At 55.4% G+C, this 19,517-nt stretch overlaps 1 protein-coding gene across 1 annotated transcript in view; it reads left to right on the top strand.

Moving 5' to 3' along the window:
• Positions 1–19,517, top strand: part of LOC132336846 (regulatory-associated protein of mTOR) — a 99,721-nt gene that overhangs the window by 55,000 nt on the left and 25,204 nt on the right. The window contains exons 12-21 of the mRNA XM_059864741.1: positions 1,102–1,185; positions 2,143–2,253; positions 3,959–4,033; positions 4,485–4,550; positions 5,106–5,297; positions 6,275–6,415; positions 7,624–7,741; positions 9,218–9,358; positions 10,226–10,384; positions 16,628–16,746. Coding sequence (XP_059720724.1) covers positions 1,102–1,185; positions 2,143–2,253; positions 3,959–4,033; positions 4,485–4,550; positions 5,106–5,297; positions 6,275–6,415; positions 7,624–7,741; positions 9,218–9,358; positions 10,226–10,384; positions 16,628–16,746 — 1,206 coding nt within the window. The remainder of the gene's footprint in view (positions 1–1,101; positions 1,186–2,142; positions 2,254–3,958; positions 4,034–4,484; positions 4,551–5,105; positions 5,298–6,274; positions 6,416–7,623; positions 7,742–9,217; positions 9,359–10,225; positions 10,385–16,627; positions 16,747–19,517) is intronic.

The raw sequence follows: 19,517 nt of genomic DNA, 5'->3' as shown, positions 1-19,517 counted from the left end.
TGCCAAGGAAAGCAAAGGCTCTTCCTGTGCTCCTGAGCCTTGGGAGCAGAGGGAGGCTGGGCTGGAGCTGTCCCTTGGCTCCTGCTGCAGGAGCCACCAGGAGCTGGGCTGGGAAGGCAGCTGGGAGCCTCAGGGATTGCTCCAGCAGGGGCATTGCAGGGTGCCAGGTGTCAGAGATCCTGCACAGGGGCATTGCAGGGTGCCAGGTGTCAGAGATCCTGCACAGGGGCATTGCAGGGTGCCAGGTGTCAGAGATCCTGCACAGGGGCATTGCAGGGTGCCAGGCTGTCAGAGATCCTGCACAGGGGCATTGCAGGGTGCCAGGTGTCAGAGATCCTGCACAGGGGCATTGCAGGGTGCCAGGCTGGCAGAGATCCTGCACAGGGGCATTGCCAGGTGCCAGGCTGTCAGAGATCCTGCACAGGGGCATTGCCAGGTGCCAGGTGTCAGAGATCCTGCACAGGGGCATTGCAGGGTGCCAGGTGTCAGAGATCCTGCACAGGGGCATTGCAGGGTGCCAGGTGCCAGGGATCCTGCACAGGGGCATTGCAGGGTGCCAGGTTTTGCCAGAGGCCCAAGAGAAGTAAATAGAGAGGTAAAGAGAGAGAAGGCAAGAGCGTGGTAAGGAGGATGAGAAGATGAGAGGAAGAGTAAAGGAGCAGAAGAGAGAATGAGAGGTTCCCCTCATAATACCATAAATCTTCTTCTGTGCTGAATGTTCTAATTCTCTCTAACCCATCTCGTCCAAGATACAAATCCTACAGCATTTACACACAGCCTCTCAGAATCATTACATGACCACACTGTGTTACATTTTAAACCCTAAAAACTCCTCTTTGGGCCCTTCTGCCAAGCCAGCAGGGTCTGCTCTGCCCCTTGGAGCTGTCTGCAGGCAGAGGGTGTTGTTCCATCCAAGGGGGATTGCCTTCAGCTGGCCATGCCATTGTTTTCCAGGTGTTCAGTAACTGAGGGATCTCGAAGCTTGCTTTCATTTCAATTTTACAGTTTCCATATTCTCAGAACCTTTTGCCAGGCAATCATATTCCTAAGGCTTTCCTGTTCCATGTCCCCAAGGAGTGACCCCTTCCCTCTGCCCTGCAGGTGCTGCTGAGCCAGGTGCACCGGCTGCGAGCGCTGGATCTGCTGGGGAGGTTCCTGGACCTGGGCCCCTGGGCTGTCAGTCTGGTGCGTGGGGCTGCTCGTGGGCTCCCTCCCTCCCTCCCTGGGCCTGTGCAGGGGTGATGAGTGCAGCTGGTGCCCGAGGGGAGGGAGCTGGGCAGCATCAGCCCAGCCCTGCCGGGTGCCCCAGCCGTGCGCTGGTGGCTGGGACAGGGAGAGGTGTCACAGGGTTTGTGCTCATCCCAGCCAGCCCCTGCTCTGCCCAGTGCAGCCAGGGGAGCTCCTGGGGAGCAGCTGAGTGGGACAAACCAGGAGAAATATCTGGGGCAGGTAAGGAGGTTTGTCATTGAAGATAAATAGCCAGAAAAAGCACATGCATTTATTATGTGTTCTTTCAGCTTACTGGCTGCATCGTTTTCTTCTCCTCCTTCATCTGTTTGGTGTCTGGGTTTTACAAGCTCTTCTGAGCAGGCAGCAGCTGCATTCTGCAGTTTGGAAAGTGGCAGCACAGTGTGGGGCATAAATAAGAATTAAAGAGGAGCAGTTTAAAGCACTCCTGTAAATGGAGCTGTTTGATGATAAAAGTGGTGAAGATGAAGCAGCAGCTGGTCCTGGAGCAGCTCAGTGATGGCACTTTGTAGTGGTTTGCTTTACCTCCTCCTGGAGAGAGCTGGTAATTCCCAGGGGGAAGGCTGGAATTCCTGGGCTCTGTGACGTGTTTAGCTGGGAGAGCCAGCAGAGCTGAGGGAAGTGAGGATGTGGAGCAGAAAACAGCCCAGGCTGTGAGGAGAGGAGGCTGGGGCTGCATTAACTCAGGGTCTCCATGGACCAAATGAGTCTGGAAATACCTGGTGCCATTCAGGATTAAAATCACAACAGACAAACACACGGGGATCCCCTCTTTTCTGGGGAATTATTTCCTACCAGATTTCTCAGCTGTGTCTGTAAAGATGCTGCATCCTGGGGCTCAGCTGCTGTGGGGGGATTGGGTTTTACTGACAGGGATTTGTTCTCTCCCTCCAGGCCCTCTCTGTTGGCATCTTCCCCTATGTGCTGAAGCTCCTGCAGAGCTCAGCCCGTGAGCTGAGACCTCTCCTGGTGTTCATCTGGGCCAAGATCCTGGCAGTGGACAGTGTGAGTATCCCTGCCCCAGCCAGAGCCCTGCTTGCTGGGCTTTCAAACGAGCAAGGAAGCTGGGAGGTAATTGCAGGTGAATTTGTAGAGTGGTGTCTCTGACTCAGTGGTTTGGGGGTGCCATTAGTTGAGCACTGTAAAATGATTAGGGGAGGTGCTCCCATTAATTCAGGCACAATTGGAAGTCCGTGTAGAAAGTCTGGACTGCTGTGGATGTTGGATCTTTCCTCTTTGGGGGTTATTTTTGTATCTCTCCTGCACTTCAGTATGGAGCATAGCACTGAATTTGTGAAGGTTTTCCCGGTGTTGATCCAGCATTGTCAGGTTTAGTTTTATAACAATATTTTTCATTAACATCCTAAGAGGATTTGGGAAAGCAAAGAAAATTAAAACTGTTCATCTCAGGGCTCTTGTGGAAAAGCTCCTTTGTGGTGCCTCAGCCCAGGTGTGTGCCAGGGCTCAGGTGTGATTCCCATGTGCTGTCCTGCCCCTCACACCTTCCCTCCCATGCTCTGGCATTGCCTCACTTGTTTGCAGGCTGAGCTTTACAGCAAAACACACCAAAAACCACTCTGAAGGGGTGGGTTTGGGTTCCTTGTGCTGTTTCACTCACTCATTCCAGCAGCACATGGTGGAGTGGGAGGGGAGGAGGGGGAGGTGCTGTGGATGCTGCTGGCGGGGCACAGGCAGCAGCTCCTTGCAAACACAACACTTGCTGTTAGTCTGGACTTGCACAGCAAGCTGCAGCCTGGCTGGGCAGGCTGTGCTCAGACTCCCAGAGGAGCTGTTCATTCCCTCAGGAGGAGGAGGAGGAGGAGGGGGAGGTGTCAGTGCTGCTGGGCTCCCCTGTGTTCCCAGTTCAGTGGGGCTTTGTGGCCCTGCCTCCCTCCTGAGCCCCAGGAGCTGGGCAGCAGAGGCAGAGCAGCAGGGTGGCCTGGGCAGCTCCCTGTGCTGCTGTCCAGGGCTGGCTCTGGGTGAGGAGCACAAGGTGCTGACCCTGGGAGGCTCTGAGAGGAGCCTGGGGTGAGCAGGAGTCGGGGAAGCCTCTGCTGCAGCTGCAGCCTGGCAGCAGTCCAGGCCCTCTGCTCCTGGCTCTGCCAAAACCAGCAGCTCCACACTCCTCAGCACTAAAATATTCCCTTGCATCTCTGCCTTGCCACCCTCCCCTCAGCAATTAGTTCCCTCCTTCTCCTCCTGATGAAAAATGCATGATCCTGTCCCGTGCCACAGGGAGCTGATGCCAAGTCAGGGTTTCTTCCCTTCCATTTTCACTTTCTCCACGTGGATCCTCTCAGAATGACCCCAGAACATCAGCCTGGAGCCTGAGCTGGTGTGTCAGCCAAGCCCTGAGCTCCCCCCTGAGCCCAGCCCAGGAGCCTGCCGTGTGCTCCCCAAGGGCTGCTCTGAGCCTGGGCTGCCTCTGGTAGGAGACAGGAATTCCTGGGAGGTTCAGTGTGGCACAGAGGTGGCTGCTCTGACTCGTGCCTGCAGCAGGAGCTCACATTTCCTGCTCTTTGTGCCCCTCTGGCAGTGGCAGAGGCTTCCCTGCTCTGCTTGCAGCCCCCAGGAAGGGCTCGAGCTTCATTTGGCTTCTCAAATGGAAGCAAGGTGGGAGAAAAATGGTTGAGAAAGGAAAGGTTTGTAGGTCACTGGAGGAAGGAATGTGTGTGTTGTGGTTCTCACTGTGCTCTTCTCTCTCTTTCAGTCGTGCCAGGCTGACCTGGTGAAGGACAATGGGCACAAGTATTTCCTCTCAGTGCTGGCAGATCCCTACATGCCAGTAAGGACAGGTCACATTTATTCACACCCTGCAGCACTTCCTTGCCTTCTTTCAGCTGCTGTGCTGCAGTTCTGGTGCCACGTGGGGCTGCTCCCCTGCAGGCACCCAGAGCTGAGCTGGGCACTGCTGGGCTGTGGGCACAGGCACCACCCAGCCAAGGTGCCTGTGCCCTCTCCTCTGGGGTTCTGAAAGCAGGCTCTCTGGGGTGCAGGGAACTGCCCCACAGCTTTGGCAATTCCCTCTGCAGCAGCTGGGTTCCCATAAGGGTGTTTGGGGTCTCCCCAGAGCTGGCTGGGAGCCTGCTGGGGTGTAACAGGGCCAAGGAAGGGGAAAGCAAGCTGGAATTTTCTCCTCCTTTCACCTGGCACAACCTGCTCTGGGGATGATGCCCTGTTTCAGGTGGGCTGTGGCTGCTCCTGCCCCAGGTAACCTCAGTCTGTGCTGTTTTCAGGCTGAGCACAGGACCATGACAGCATTCATCCTGGCTGTGATTGTCAACAACTACAACACGGGCCAGGTGAGTCCCAGCAGCCCTTCCCTTCATCCTCCCCCACCTCCCTCTGCCTCGAGCCTTGGCTTTGGTACCAGCATCCTGGTTTGCACCAAACCTGAACTTGGAAACAGAACTGGGACGTTGGTTTTGGTATTTCTGTGTGGATTAAGAGAAGAGTTGGTCTGGAGATGTGACAGGCATTCTGTACCCAGCACCTGGCAGTGGGGGACAAGGACAAGGGTCCCTGCACAGCCACTGGTCCTGTCCAGTGGGAACCTTTTGGCTGGGAATGGTCTGTGGATTGAGCCATACACCTTGGGGCTCTGACAGGTGCAAGGAATGTTTCCAAAGAGGAAAAACCAAGCTTTATGCATTGCACAAAGCATTTCAATGCTCATCTATCTAATCAACTCTAGCTGCCTTTCCCTTCACGGGGCTGGTATTCTGTGACAAAATCAGCCTGGAACCACTGAACGATGATTTTCTCTTGGCTTCCTGACTCCTTCAGAAACAGTCTCCTTCTGCGGGGATGAGGTGGGAAGCTGCCATCCCAAACAAAAGGCTCGGTTTGTGTTGCAGGAAGCCTGCCTGCAGGGGAACCTGATAGCGATCTGCCTGGAGCAGCTGAACGATCCCCACCCGCTCCTCAGGCAGTGGGTGGCCATTTGTCTGGGGAGGATCTGGCAGAACTTCGACTCAGCCAGGTGGTGTGGAGTGAGAGACAGCGCCCATGAGAAGCTCTACAGCCTCCTCTCAGATCCAATCCCAGAGGTAAAACTCCAGCTCTTCTGCTGAGCCCCACTGGAACTGGCAGGGCTGAAGTTCCTGCAGAGCAGGGCCTTCTAGAGCTTTGTGTCTGCTTCAGAGAAGGAGCTTGCTGCTGTTTCTTCAAGGTGATGCAAATCAAACAAGCCCCAAAATCAAAATTTACCACCCTGGCATAGGAGCTTCCAAAGAAATGCAGGGGGAGTTCACAGAGCCCCAAACCCCTGGGACCTGGGCACTGCAGTGCCGTGGTTTTTGCTTCCTTGCTATCAGAAGCTGTTAAAAATGTGGTCCCAAAACTCACTGCGTTTTGCAAAGATCCCTGTAGTCTTTTTGTCCAAGTATGAAAACTCTTCTCCCCCTGCTCATTGTGAAAATGCATCTTTAATTGGCTGTGTTTTACCTTTGTGGCACTCCCAGGAGAGGAGGGATTGTGCAGGGCCTGGCAGTGACTGACAGAGCCCATCAGACCCAGCACACACCCTGGGAGAAGGGAGCTGAGATAAACAGCTCTGATAACGTGCAGGGATTAGGGATGAGATCCCCCTCCACATCCAGCCTCTGTCCTGCATCCGCCTCTTCTTGTCCCTGGCCCCATCCTCCCCACTTTCTGAGCAGTGTTTCTGCAGAGGTGGGGTGGCTTTCCCAAGTTCTCCCTGATTTTTCTCCATTTTCCCATCACCTAAGCCCATAAGTGAAGACTGTAGTCAGCACTCCTGTAAAAGATCCACATCCCAACAGGAGCTGCGTGTACCTAATTAATATTCAGGGCAAGACCAACTGGAAGAGTCACCCGTGGGAAGGTCACTGGGTGTTCTGGGAGACTAACCCAATCCTGCAGCTGTGGATGCCTCCAGCCCAGTTTGCTCCTGCTGCTCCCCAGGGGCTCCCCGGCCCCAGCAGCTCAGGTTTGCAGCGCTGCTGTGTGTGGGGACCAGGGGGAGCCCAGAGGGGACAGGCAGGGCTGCTCTCTGTGCCCCCAGGTGCGCTGTGCTGCAGTCTTTGCCCTGGGCACCTTCGTGGGGAACTCGGCGGAGCGCACGGACCACTCGACCACCATCGACCACAACGTGGCCATGATGCTGGCCCAGCTCATCAACGATGGCAGCCCCATGGTGCGCAAGGTGAGGGGCTGGCACCTCTCCTCCTGCTCTGAGCTCTGCTTCGTTCTGCTCCCTGAGGCACGGCCTGGCCAGGGATGAGGGAGCCTCCCTGCCTCTAGAGCCCAGAGTGGCTCTCCTGGGTAGCAGGCCCCCAGCCAGGTAATAGCTATTGACTCCATGACCCAGAAGGAAGGAAAGACACTTAATTGTTAGAAATCTACAGTTCTTACAGAAACAGTGGTGGACCTAAGACCTGATTGGTCTCCAAGTGAAAACTTTTCACACACTATTGGTGGCTATCAATAACACCCTCTAGAGAGCCATATCTATAAACAATGGTTACAGAAAGAGAGATAATAATTGTTTGAATTCTTCTCCTCTGAGTTTCTCCCAGCTTCCCAGGATTTTTCTGGGAAAGTCTGTGAGAGCTGCTGCCACCCTCTCCAGCTTTGGGAGAGTTACAGTTTCTGAGGCACCATCGTACATCAAATGTACATTAAATGGTTTTTGACATTCTGGATTGTTTTTGAGGGCTGTTCTGAAGTGTCCTAATGTTTGTGTTTACTTTAGTGGAACATCAACACCCTGGCAGTTGTCAGCAGCATTGCAAAGATTCATTTCTGTCGTCTCGTTCCAGCATTTAATCAGTTTAATTCAGGAGGGAGCTGCGTGTCACACGGAATGCTCTGGGAGATTCATAAATCTCTCCTTGGGAGATCAGTCCCTGAGCACAGACAGCAGCCAAAGGCAGCTCTGTCTCCTGTCTGCTGTTCCCAGGGGCTGGGCAGTGCCAGGAAGCTCCAGCTGTGCCACGGGGGGCTGAGAGCCCCCAGCCCTGGCTCTGAGGGAGCCCCACACACCCTGTGGGCTGGGCAGGTCAGGGCTGCCTGTGGCACTGCACCAGTCTGACAGACTGTCAGAATCAGCCACAAACCCCAGGATGGTTTGGGCTGGAAGGGACCTTAAAGCTGATCTCATTCCAAGCCCTGCTGTCCCAGGCAGGGACACCTCCCCTAGGGCAGGCTGCTCCTGGGGGGAAGCCTGGCCAGGCTTTGAGGAATTAGCTGTGAGCCAGAGTCCTCTGCCTTGCTGCAGTTCACCCCTTGAATTAAGGGAGAATTTCCACCCTGGATGGCCACCCAGTGACACCAGCAGTGTTGGTCGGTGTTTGCCCTCAGAGCCTTGTTTCTCTGTGCTCCCATGAGATGTTTCCTGTGCTCTTTCCCCAGGAGCTGGTGGTGGCCCTGAGTCACCTGGTGGTTCAGTACGAGAGCAACTTCTGCACCGTGGCCTTGCAGTTCATAGAAGAGGAGAAGAATTACCCTCTCCCTTCTCCAGCTGCTCCAGGTGGGGCTGGGCTTTGGCTGGCCAGGGGATGTGGGGCCTGGAAGTACTTGGGAATTATTTAAGGAATTTTCCCAACACAGTGAGCTTCTTGTGGGTGGGGGCTTATTAAAGAGCCCTGTTGTGACACGGTGGGTGACATGGAGGGGACACCTGGTGTCTGTTCAGCCCTGTGAGATGTTACACTGGAGAAATCCAACCTCAGCCTTGGCTGCAGCTCACCAGGAGCCTCCTGCCCATCCAGAGATTCCTTTCAGCTCGAGGCTGAGGGATGCTGGTCAAGGCAGCACAGACTCATTTTCTTTCTCCCCTCTGGAGCCACACGTGATCGTTCAGTGTCACAGTGACCTGGGGAGAGCTCCAGCACACCAAGAACCAGCCCTGCTGCTGGCAGGGCCAGACAAGGAAGGGAAGAGCTCTGTGCTCTGAGCCTGTGGCCCCATCCCTTTTTTTGTGTCTAAGGCTTTATGTGAGAAATGAAATGTCTGGTGAAGTGTCTCTGACCTCACCTTTCCTTTAGATGTAAACTGCAGTGGGAATCTTGAAGGATAACAGGAGGGTCTTGGAGACAAGACTGTGCTGTCTCTGCACAGAGTGCTTTGGTCTCCCTGTCCTTCCTGTGAATAACTGAATCATATTGGAAAATGAGCTCCTCCCCATTTGCTGCAGGAGATAAACACTGCATGTTTACAGGGCTTTCTACAGGGCTTTTCCTGATCCAAAAGAATCCTGAAGTGGGACACTCTGGAGGCATTGGCCCCCCACCACAGTGCAGCCACTCTGCAGGGAAGCAGAGCAGCTCCTCTGAGCCCATGGGACTGTGTGTGCTCAGGGGGAAATATGACCTGAAATCAAGCCTGAAATTTGGTCAGGGAACCAGAATTTTCATAGCTCCTGATGATGAGCAAATCATCATCAGGATGATGGGGGGGTTTGATGAGCAGCAGCAGAGAGGAGCTGGCCAAGGCTGCCTCAGGCTGTCCTGACACAGGGGCTGGGCAGTGGCCCAGCACCACCTGCAGAGAGGAGTCACCAGGGCCCCTGGGAGGCACTGGCAAGGCTGGGCTCACCTGGCCTTGTTGGATGTCCCAAACTCCCCTCCTGGACAGCAGAGACACGGGATCCGTGCTGGATCTGTGGCCGTAGCGTGTCCCCTTTTAGCCTGGCAGAGAATGACAAACTCTGCTCAGTCAGGGGTGTTTTAATGACTCATTTGCTGGGCACTGGCCCAGGTTTGGAGCTGGGTTTGGTGGCAGCCACGGCCTTGCAGGCTCCTAGTTGCTGGCGTTTCAGTTTTGGAGAAACCCAGCAAATTTTACAAATCTTCAGGGTGGTACCCCAGTGCCAGCCAGCGCGAGCGGCCGCATACAGAGGCCGTTTTCCAGGGGAAAAAGAAGCCATTCCCCAGGGTCTGGGTGTCAGCTTAGAGGTGGCACTCGGGGCTCTTAGCTCAGCATGACTGCTGCTCTTGCCTGGCAGAGGGTGGGAGCCTGACCCCCGTGCGGGACGGGCCCTGCACGCCGCGGCTGCGCTCCGTCAGCTCCTACGGCAACATCCGCGCCGTCACCAGCGCCCGGAGCCTCAACAAGAGCCTGCAGAACCTCAGCCTCACCGAGGAGAGTAAGGCACCTCCCCTGCCCCTGGGCCAGCCAGGGAACCTTCACTGCCCCTGGGCCAGCCAGGGCACCTCCCCTGCCCCCTGTGCACAGCCAGGGCACCTCCCCTGCCCCTGGGCCAGCCAGGGAACCTTCACTGCCCCTGGGCCAGCCAGGGCACCTCCCCTGCCCCCTGTGCACAGCCAGGGCACCTTCCCTGTGTGCCAGCCAGGGCACCTCCCCTGCCCCCTGTGCACAGCCAGGGCACCTTCCCTGTGTGCCAGCCAGGGCACCTCCCCTGCCCCCTGTGCCAGCCAGGGCACCTCCCCTGCCCCCTGCCCCAGCCAGGGCACCTCCCCTGCCCCTGGGCCAGCCAGGGCACCTTCCCTGCCCCCTGCCCCAGGCAGGGCACCTCCCCTGCCCCTGTGCCAGCCAGGGCACCTTCCCTGCCCCTGTGCCAGCCAGGGCACCTCCCCTGTGTGCCAGCCAGGGCACCTCCACTGCCCCCTGTGCCAGCCAGGGCACCTCCCCTGCCCCTGTGCACAGCCCAGGCTCCAGCTGACCCTTCAGCCCGAATTGTCCAGCTCCGAGGGCTTGGATGAGGAGCCCCCTCATAATTAGTTGCAATTTTCTGGTCATTAGCATTGATTTTTCTGAGTGTTTGGGGACTAAAAATGTGCCTTCTGGCTTCCAAGCATAAGTGGATTTTTAACTCAATCTTTTGCCCATTCTGTGTTTAATCCTTCAGTATGAAAAAGGGGAATTGTGGCTTTGACCCTGGGTAGGGGGTTTCCTTCCCTGTGCGTGGCAGGATTTAGAAGAGGGCTGTTTTGTCTGGGTGAAAATTGTTCTCTTGCCAGTCCTGGTTCCAGCATCTGTTGTGTCCTGGCAGCTGGAAGCTCTGTGGCCTTTTCCCCTGGGAACCTGAGCACGAGCAGCAGTGCCAGCAGCACGCTGGGCAGCCCCGAGAACGAGGAGTACATCCTGTCCTTCGAGACCATCGACAAGATGAGAAGAGTCAGCTCCTACTCCTCCCTCAACTCCCTCATCGGTGAGCACAGCCCCCCTGCCCTGCCCTGCCCTGCCCCGGGGCCCCTGGTGTCCCTGGGGCACGCTGGGCTCCTGGCTCCAGCAGATTGCCCTCCCTGCTGTGTGTGCCTGGGTCACCCCAGCAGAGGGATGGCAGTGGGACCTGTTGGCTCCAGGTCTAAGCTGCACTGAAATCCTGTCAGGAATCCAGGCACAAAAATGTGGGGGCCACAACAGCTGGGCTTTAAACTACCTGTAGCTTTTCAGACAATCTGAGCCCTTTTGGCACGGCATCACAGGCACCGTGCAGAAGGACCTGGCTTTTGGCATGGCCTCCTTCCAGGGAAAGCAGCAGGCAGGGGGAAATGCTGGGGGAAGTCCCTGTGTTTCCTCTGTAATCAGCAAGTGGGCCCATATTTCACAAATCAGTGCAAAGAGAGGGACTCGGGGAGAAATCACCTTTGCCTTGACCAAAGAAACATTTTCTCTGCTCTGTTTTCTGGGAGAATTAATGGTGATTTGGCTCTCCCGAGTTGAAAGATTCAGGGATTGTAATTACTGAGCCCCTGTGGCAGTTTAAAATCATGAGTTCATTAGCAACTTGATCAGTTAATTTGCTTTTGATTATCAGTAATGACATTGGATCTTCTGAAGCATGGCAGGGATGTTGGGAGATTTCTCTCCATCTTGAGCTAGGACTAGAGTTTTCCCATTTCCACTGGTGTGTGCTTGATGGCTGGTGTGTGTCTCACAAGAGCTGTGCAGCACAGCTGGAAAAAGCTCTGGAGAGGAGCTGGAGGTGGTGAGGGGAACTTTGGAAAGAGAGAGCAGCTCTCCAAGGCCTCCCTCGTTCCTGATCCATCAAAGAGCTCAGCCCCAGCTGGAAACGAAGAGCTTAGAGAAGTGTTTAAAATTCATGACTCGCACAGAATCCCATTACCTGCCCATTTGCCTGCTGCAAGCCAGGCTTTTCTCATTCCTTCTGAAGCATCACCCTCCTCCAGCCCTGTCTCCTGCTCCCCCAGGAGAGATGCCACCAGCCCCAGCCACCCCCACAGCTCTGCAGCCCAGGCTAGCCCTGCTCCTTCTGCCTTGAGCTGCTGCTGCAGGCCAGCTGGGGAGCCCAGTGGGGCAGAGACCTGTGCCTGAAGGAGTGCTGTGCTCTGCTCTTGTCCTCTGAGAGAGGAAATGGGGCTGTGCCTCTGCAGCAAGGCCTCTGCCAGCAATCTGAGATGGCCAGGGCAATGGAAAAGGTGTTTGGGGCACGTGGGGAGACTCCAAGTGAAGCAGGAATCTGCTGTGTAAGAGGGAAAGGAGAAATTTTCAGCCACAGTTTTTCTGTGCTCTGCATTCCTGCCCTAAGCTGATTCACTGATCACAGAATTGCAGAATGGTTTAGGTTGGGAGGGACCCTAAAGCCCATCCGGTGCCAGCCCTGCCATGGGCAGGGACACCTCCCACTGTCCCAGGTGCTCCAAGCCCTGTCCAGGCTGGCCCTGGGCACTGCCAGGCCTCCATGGGCAGCTACAACCTGCTGAAGCTCAGGCCTTTGCTCCTCTCTGCCAGGTTTAGGAACCTGGCATGTGAGGGCTCGTTCTGGGTCAGTCTCTGCACTGGCACTGAGGCATCATGCAATGTACTTCTTCCCAAAAACATGAGGAGAACCTCTCCATCCCTCCTTGTCCCATTTTACGAGCAGTTCCTTAGCTAGCTGTGGGCCAAATGTGCCCCTTGTGGCTCCCCAAATGCCACCACACGCTCTCAGCCGAGCTCTGTGTTCTCTGGCAGCTGCTCCTTGGCCAGACAGGCCAGCACCAGGAGAGACATTTATTTCTGGCCCACTTTTCCAGCTGGCAAGAGGCAGTTTGTGGTTAGTCAACAAAGACATCATTTTGGAAGGGAAGCTGAGCCTTGCTGCTTTTCCATACAGCCACTCATTAATCTTGGTGTCCTGGAAATGTTCAGGTTTAAGATAGGAAAAGGGATGGAATTAAGATGGGGGTTTGCATACCTCGAGGCTGATTATTCATTTCCAAACTGCACGATGAAAGCCTTTGTCCTACAGAGAGCTTGGCTGGAAAGATTATCTTAAGGAGTGATCAAAGAAGGAGGAAAATAAATCTTGGAGTCATGAAATGCTGGGGAATTGTCTTCTCCAGCAGGAGAAGCTGGGGGTGGAGAGCTGTTTGCCACTTCCCAGGATGTGCCTCAGAGTGCCAGTGAGGGCGGAGGTTGCTGCAGCGAGGATGAGGATGAGCAGAGGTGGAGGTGGACACTGAGGTGCAGGAAGCAGAGAGTTTTGGGGCAGGGGAGCCTCCTACTCTGTGTTAATGCAGCGAGATAATGAGGAGGAGCTGGTCAGGCAGCAGTGTGTGCAGCTGGGAACAGGCACAGCAGCCAAATCCAGGGACTTGGGTGGGTTTGGGAAGGGGAACCTGCTGCAGGGGCTGTCAGAGGGGGCTGTGTCCCTGGTCGTGGTGCCAGGGGTGCCTGCCCTGAGGAATTCCTTCTGCTGAGCTGCTCCTGTGGAGCACAGGGAGCTGCAGCTCTGCCCAGGGGCCAGGGTGAGCTCAGGAGGGCTCAGGGGCTGGGCTGTGCCTGCAGGGAGCAGAGCTCAGCAGCTGTGGGGATTTGGGGTGTTCCCTTCACCCCGGGTCCCTCCTGGCAGGAGGAGGGTTTGTGGCATGCACACTGAGCAGCTGTGGGGATTTGGGGTGTTCCCTTCTCCCGGGGTCCCTCCTGGCAGGAGGTGGGTTTGTGGCATGCACACTGAGCAGCTGTGGGGATTTGGGGTGTCCCCTTCACCTGGGGTCCCTCCTGGCAGGAGGAGGGTTTGTGGCATGCACACTGAGCAGCTGTGGGGATTTGGGGTGTCCCCTTCTCCCGGGGTCCCTCCTGGCAGGAGGAGGGTTTGTGGCATGCACACTGAGCAGCTGTGGGGATTTGGGGTGTCCCCTTCACCTGGGGTTCCTCCTGGCAGGAGGAGGGTTTGTGGCATGCACACTGAGCAGCTGTGGGGATTTGGGGTGTCCCCTTCACCCCGGGGTCCCTCCTGGCAGGAGGAGGGTTTGTGGCATGCACACTGAGCAGCTGTGGGGATTTGGGGTGTCCCCTTCTCCCGGGGTCCCTCCTGGCAGGAGGAGGGTTTGTGGCATGCACACTGAGCAGCTGTGGGGATTTGGGGTGTCCCCTTCACCTGGGGTCCCTCCTGGCAGGAGGAGGGTTTGTGGCATGCACACTGAGCAGCTGTGGGGATTTGGGGTGTCCCCTTCTCCTGGGGCCCCTCCTGGCAGGAGGAGGGTTGTGGCATGCACACTGAGCAGCTGTGGTTGGCACTGAGGGGAAGCAGCTCCCCAAACGCTCGGGGCTGTTCAGCCTGGAATATTTCAGCTGCATTTCCCTGCACAGCTTTCCCTGTGTGCTGTGTGAGGGTTTCATTCCTGTCCCTCCCCAGGAGCTGCCCTGGGAGCAGGGAGCAGCCTTGGTCTGGCTCTGCTGCTGTGCCAGTGGGAAGTGGAACTGCCCCGTCTGAGGGGCTTCAAATCACTGCAGTGATTTTTACAGGGGATTGGAAAGAAACCCTGTCCCAGGCTGGCAAAGCAAAGGGAATAAATAAAGCCATCAGAGGGGCTTTGCATCCCCTGGGGCTCTCCCTGGAGCTGCTGGAGCCCAGCCTGTCCTCAGGGCTCACAGGTGAGCTGACCCCCACGTGTGCAGGCAAAATCCAACTCAGGGAAAGGCAGGCAATTTATTTTTGACATTCTTAGCAGGGAGGGATCATTTTGTAAACACGAGTCCACCCTGCAAGGTGCATGAACGGGCTGGGAGTCAGTGACTAATTACAGAGCTGTCTGCTTCCATTAGTGCCCAGCCCCTGCTCAGCTCCTGGTTTGCATCTCAGGGACAGTTTGGGCACTGGAGCCCTAAAGGTGAAATGGAGCTGCTGCTCATCCTGCCACCTCTGCTGCTCCCTTTTCCCAGGGACTGGAGCTCAGGATCTGGCAGGGAGCTGTGTCAGATGTGTCACTCCTGCTCTGACAGTAGGAAAGAGCAGCTCTGGAAGCACCAGCCCTGAGCCCCAGGTGCCTTTGGAGAAACTCCCTGTGTTCTCCTCAAAGGCTGCCAGGTGAAGGGGGAATTGCACTGGCACAGTTCTGCTCAAAATCTGTCTTTTCCCTGACGCTTAGATGTATAAAAAATGCTGTTGGGTTTCTTCCTCCGTGATCGAGGTGGTTTTCAGGGCCCCTGGGAAATCAGCTGGGTGCCCCCCTCACTCTTCCTCCTCTCCCTTTCCTTTTCCTCTCTTTCAAGGGCTTTAAAGAATTGAAGGCATCCAGATTTCCCACTGGCCCTTATGTAACAGGCTGGAGTGTGGGAGGCACAGCTCTGGGCACAGCTCTGGGCACACCTCAGACATTACCTGGCTGCTGCTTCACGAGCTGAACCTTTTTTCCTCCCACACCTTGTAGCACTTTGCCTCTCTCCCTTCTTGTTCTTTATCCTTCCCCCTCCAGTTTTTCTTTCCTTGGTAATAGAAGCTTCCAGGATTTAACATTGTTATATATTTACAGCCTTTGCAATTTTACAGTATTATATAAATATTGTACAATATTACATAAATATGTGTTTACGGCCTTTACAATTTACAGCCTTATAACAATTTACATTGTTAGAGGTTTCACAGCCTTGCCAGTGCCCAAAGGGGCTCCAGGAGAACTGGGGAGGGCATTTCCATGAGGGCCTGGAGTGCCAGGAGAAGGGGGAATGGCTTCCCACTGCCAGAGGGAAGGGTTCCATGGGGTACTGGAGAAATCCTTCCCTGTGAGGGTGTAAGGCCCTGGCACAGGGTGCCCAGAGAAGCTGGGGCTGCCCCTGGATCCCTGGCAGTGTCCCAGGCCAGGTTGGAATAACCTGGGATGGTGGAAGGTGTCCCTGCCCATGGCAGGGTGTGGAACAGGCTTTAGGGTCCCCCCCCAGCCCAAGCACTGTGGGATTCTCTGCTTTGTCCCTGGGCTGCCCTGGGAAGGTTGGGATCAGCTGCAGGGTCTGCATGGGTCACCCCCAGCACACAAACAGCACGGTCCAGGTGCTCCTTGTGAGATTCCCAGGTGCAAATTTAAGCAGACATCACGTGGAGCATCCTTTGGGGGCCAGGTGAGACAGAGACCCTCTGCAGGGGGTGAGAGGGAGGAGCTGGGTTAGGGGGCTGCCTTGGCCCTTTGCAGTGACCTGTCACACTCTGGGCTCTTGGGGCAGAGAGAGGTTCCCCTTTCAGCCCAAGGGCAGCCTGCAGCCTCCTGGAGCCAGAGCTCAGAACTGCTCTGCCCAGCCTGCTCTGCTGCCTTAGGGACCAGGTGTGGCTGTGCCAGGTGAGGAGCTGCCTGCTGACCAAGGGGCCCTTTCCTCCCAACTTTATATTTAGATGCCTCCAGAAACACGGGAGGAGAAGCAGTAACAGCTTGATCTGTCATTTAGCACTGATTGTGACTCATCTGCAATCTCTATTTTAGCTCTTTTTTGTTGTGAGTGCAGCCACTTTAACATTGTCCAAATGGCTGCACTCCCAGCCGGGGCGTTGCACGATCAGGCACCGGCAGGGCTCGGAGGCAGAACAACAAATTCTCCCCCAAAAGCAGCAAAATAAAATGTTCACAGGATTTTGTCAGTTGTTGCAAATGCTTATTAATCTGAGTTGTACTTTGAATCTGTCAGTCCCTTCTGCCCAAATACCGAACAGCTGATGTGCTCATTAAATAACAAATTGGAGGAATTGATACAAATGTCAATAGGAAAGACTGAGCTGGACTCGCTGCTTCCTGAGGGCTCAACTCCTGAAGCTTTGCTTTAAACATTTAGTAAACTTGGAGAGTGGACAGTTCCATAAAAACAACCACAACAGTCTAGGGCAGTAACTGTGGTTTACACCGTTCAGTATTTCAGACATTATCCACTTGGCCTTTCCAGGTGCTTTGCTTCAGGAGCCTGGAAAAGCAGGAGTTTGGCTGGAGATGATTTAGGGAGTCTTTAATTTATTTTGCTTCCTCCCACTTTGATTTCACAAGCCCTTGCAGAGATCACAGACAGGCAAAAGGGAGGCAAAGTGCCCGTGTGGGATGTTTTTGAGCTCCTCTCTTGATGTTCCCCGAGATGCCATCAGGTTGTTTGGAGTTCTAATGAATTTTCTCACATCAGATCAAAGAATCGGAGTTGATGGATTGTCATGTGCTGCAGGGCTTTGGGATTTGTTGTGGTTTCATTTTTCTAGGTGTGAGTTTCAACAGTGTTTATACCCAAATTTGGAGAGTGCTCCTTCACCTGGCTGCTGACCCCTATCCCGACGTGTCCGACCTGGCCATGAAGGTTCTCAACAGCATTGCCTACAAGGTAAGTGCCTGTCCCTGCTCACCTGTGCCTGCCAGGTGTTTGGACGTGGATTTTTTCATGCTTAGGCAAGGCTTAGGCAGACTGACCTGGCTGGGTCCGTTGGAGGGCTCTGCCTTTTGCAGAAGGAGCTTTTAATGCTTCACGGTGATTAAACTCTGCTCAGGTAAAATGAATACATGGGGGAGGGCCTGGGCTTGCTCTAGGGTATGAATTAGGTGTAGACCTTGGACAGTAAGTCCAGTTTAGAGGTCTACTTGTCTAGATCAGTCCCTGGGATAAACCTTAAGTATCCTTCATTAAATTATCCGTTTGCAAACTGATTTAGATAATGCAAGTGGGACTGGCCTGCAGACTGAAGCCACAACGGCTCTCCAACCCAGGTGAACTAGTACATGTGAGTCAGCATGCAGACCCCTGCCACTCCTCACCCCAGCCCAGGCTGGGTGCCTAAACCTCCATCCTCATCCCATCTCATCCTGGGGGTGACAAGATGTCCCTGGAGGTGCCACCCCGGGGCAGCAGCTTCCCCCTGCCCGGGCCAGGCCACCCCAGGACATCTTCTCAGCCCATGTGTCCCCTGGCTGGGCACAGAAAGCTCTGTGTGAACCTTTCTGGCCTCTCAAGCATCCAGACCATGAGCCATTGCAGTGGGAACTCTCTTACTGGGCCTTTCCAGGGAATAACCCCAGCTCCTCAGCCCGGGGCTGCGGAGCTGGAGCTGCAGTAAGAGATGCCAGCATTGTGCACTGCCATCTTAATGCCTCAGAGATCTCTGCTTTGAAACCACTTCTTCTCGTGAGACAGTAGTCACTGACTTGAACTCTGGTTTGTTCGAAGTGCACGTGCCAGTGAGTGGTGAGGGCTGGGTTTGGGACAGAGAATTCTCTTGGCAGGGGGGGCAGCAAGCTCAGGGCTACAACAACCGACAGGCTGGAGATGCCAAGTGAGGGCAAGAAGGAAAGGAAAAGGTGGAAGATTTCCCTCTCTCTGCTCTAGATGCATGAAACGATTTCAGTTCTGTGTTTGGAAGGCTCTTTGCCAAATGAAATGTTGCTCCTACTGTTTAAAGGGACATAAAGAGGAAGCAGATCTGCTTTTCCTGACCGAAATGTGTTCTCAGGAGCTCTCCCTGGCCAGTGGAGAGGTGGATCAGCATCAGTATTGGTGTCCATGCTTCTGTGCCAGCAGGAGCTGGGATCATTCTGTTGTCACATCCCTAGGGAGTGCTGGGGCTGAGGGTGGGAGTTCTGTGTTGCCTCTAACAAGTGTGGGCCTGGCTGTGCTGGTGCTGACCCGAGTCCCAAGCTCAGGCTCTGGGTCTCTGCATCTCACACTGCACGGCTGGGCCAGCTGCTCTGCCCCTGCTTCCTAAGGCAACGGCTCTTCCAACAGGCTTGGAAAACAGGAAGCATTCCCATGGACAAGGGTTTGATCTGGGGATGCTTCAGGGAACAAAAGGGGTTTGTTCTCCTTTGCCTTAGCCCCGAGCCTGCAAGGACAGCGTCGCTCCTGGGTCCTGCTGCGCATGGGGGCTTTGCTTTGGCCAGCACCACCTGCCTTGGGTGGCTTCTAACGAGGCTTTGTGATGAAAACAAGCCCCCAAAACACAGCCCCACAGCCTGTGAGCTGCCCAGCATGGCGGGTTGTGAGGCTCAGACCCTGCTCTGGCCATTCCCGGTCCCGTTCTGGCCGTGCCGTGAGCGGGACCACGAGAGCTCGAGGCTCTGTGGGAGCTCAGGCAGGAGCTGGCCAGTGTCTGATGCAAATCAGTGACAATTAAATCCTTGCTAACCGTGTCCTGAGAGCTCCCCTTGGTGCTGCTGGAGCTTGCTGATGTAGAAGGGAGCGCTGGACGTGGGCACTGCTCCTCCCCGGTGTGTGCAAGCACTGCCCGCTCGGGGGCTGAATTTTACCACGGAATGCAAACAAAAATTGTTTTTCTTGCTAAAACAAAAATACTGCCTCAGGTGATGCAAAACACTTGAATGTTCCAGGGGTTCATATTTTGGTTTAATTACTGTAAAATTCAGGGAAGGAGAGGCTTTCTTTTGGAGCTGGGCCAGTTGAGGTTTTCTTCCATTGGCAGAACTGAGCAGAACCCAGCTCAGGTCTGGGGGACCTGGCTGGGGCTGGGGGCTTCGGTGGGAGCAGCTGGACAAACTCTCCATGGGCTTCCACATCTGGAGTGTGCTGGGGAACTAAAGATTGCAGAACTATGGAATGGCTTGGGTGGGAGGGGACCTTAAAGACCATCCCATGGGCAGGGACACCCCCACTGTCCCAGGTGCTCCAAGCCCTGTCCTGCCTGGCCTTGGGCACTGCCAGGGATCCGGGGCAGCCCCAGCTGCTCTGGGCACCCTGTGCCAGGGCCTGCCCAGCCTCCCAGGGCAGAATGTCTTCTGGCTGTCCCATCCTAGCCAGCCCCTCTGGAGACATTGCAGAGTCCCTGGACACGTTCCTGTGTCACTTGCTCCAGGTGGCCCTGCATTGGCAGGGGGTGGTCCTGGGTGGTCTGCAGAGGTCCCTTCCAAGCCCGGTGTTCTGTGATTGCGTGATTGCTGTTATCAAACGAGAGCAGAGTGTCCTGCTCGGGTTTTTCCTGGAGCCAGGGCTGTGGATCTGTTCCTCCAGAAGGGCTCTGGGGCTGTGCTGGGTGTGAGCAGCCGGTGTGTGGGCAGCCCAGGCGTGCAGCCTTCCTGCAGGAATCTTCTGCTGCTCTGTTCCCCGGGCTCATTAGGCACTGCTGGGCCTCTCCCAGGCTGTGCCTGCCC

Source organism: Haemorhous mexicanus, chromosome 20, assembly GCF_027477595.1.
Source record: "Haemorhous mexicanus isolate bHaeMex1 chromosome 20, bHaeMex1.pri, whole genome shotgun sequence".
Lineage (NCBI taxonomy): Eukaryota > Metazoa > Chordata > Aves > Passeriformes > Fringillidae > Haemorhous > Haemorhous mexicanus.
This window is presented reverse-complemented; position numbering and strand designations above follow the sequence as displayed.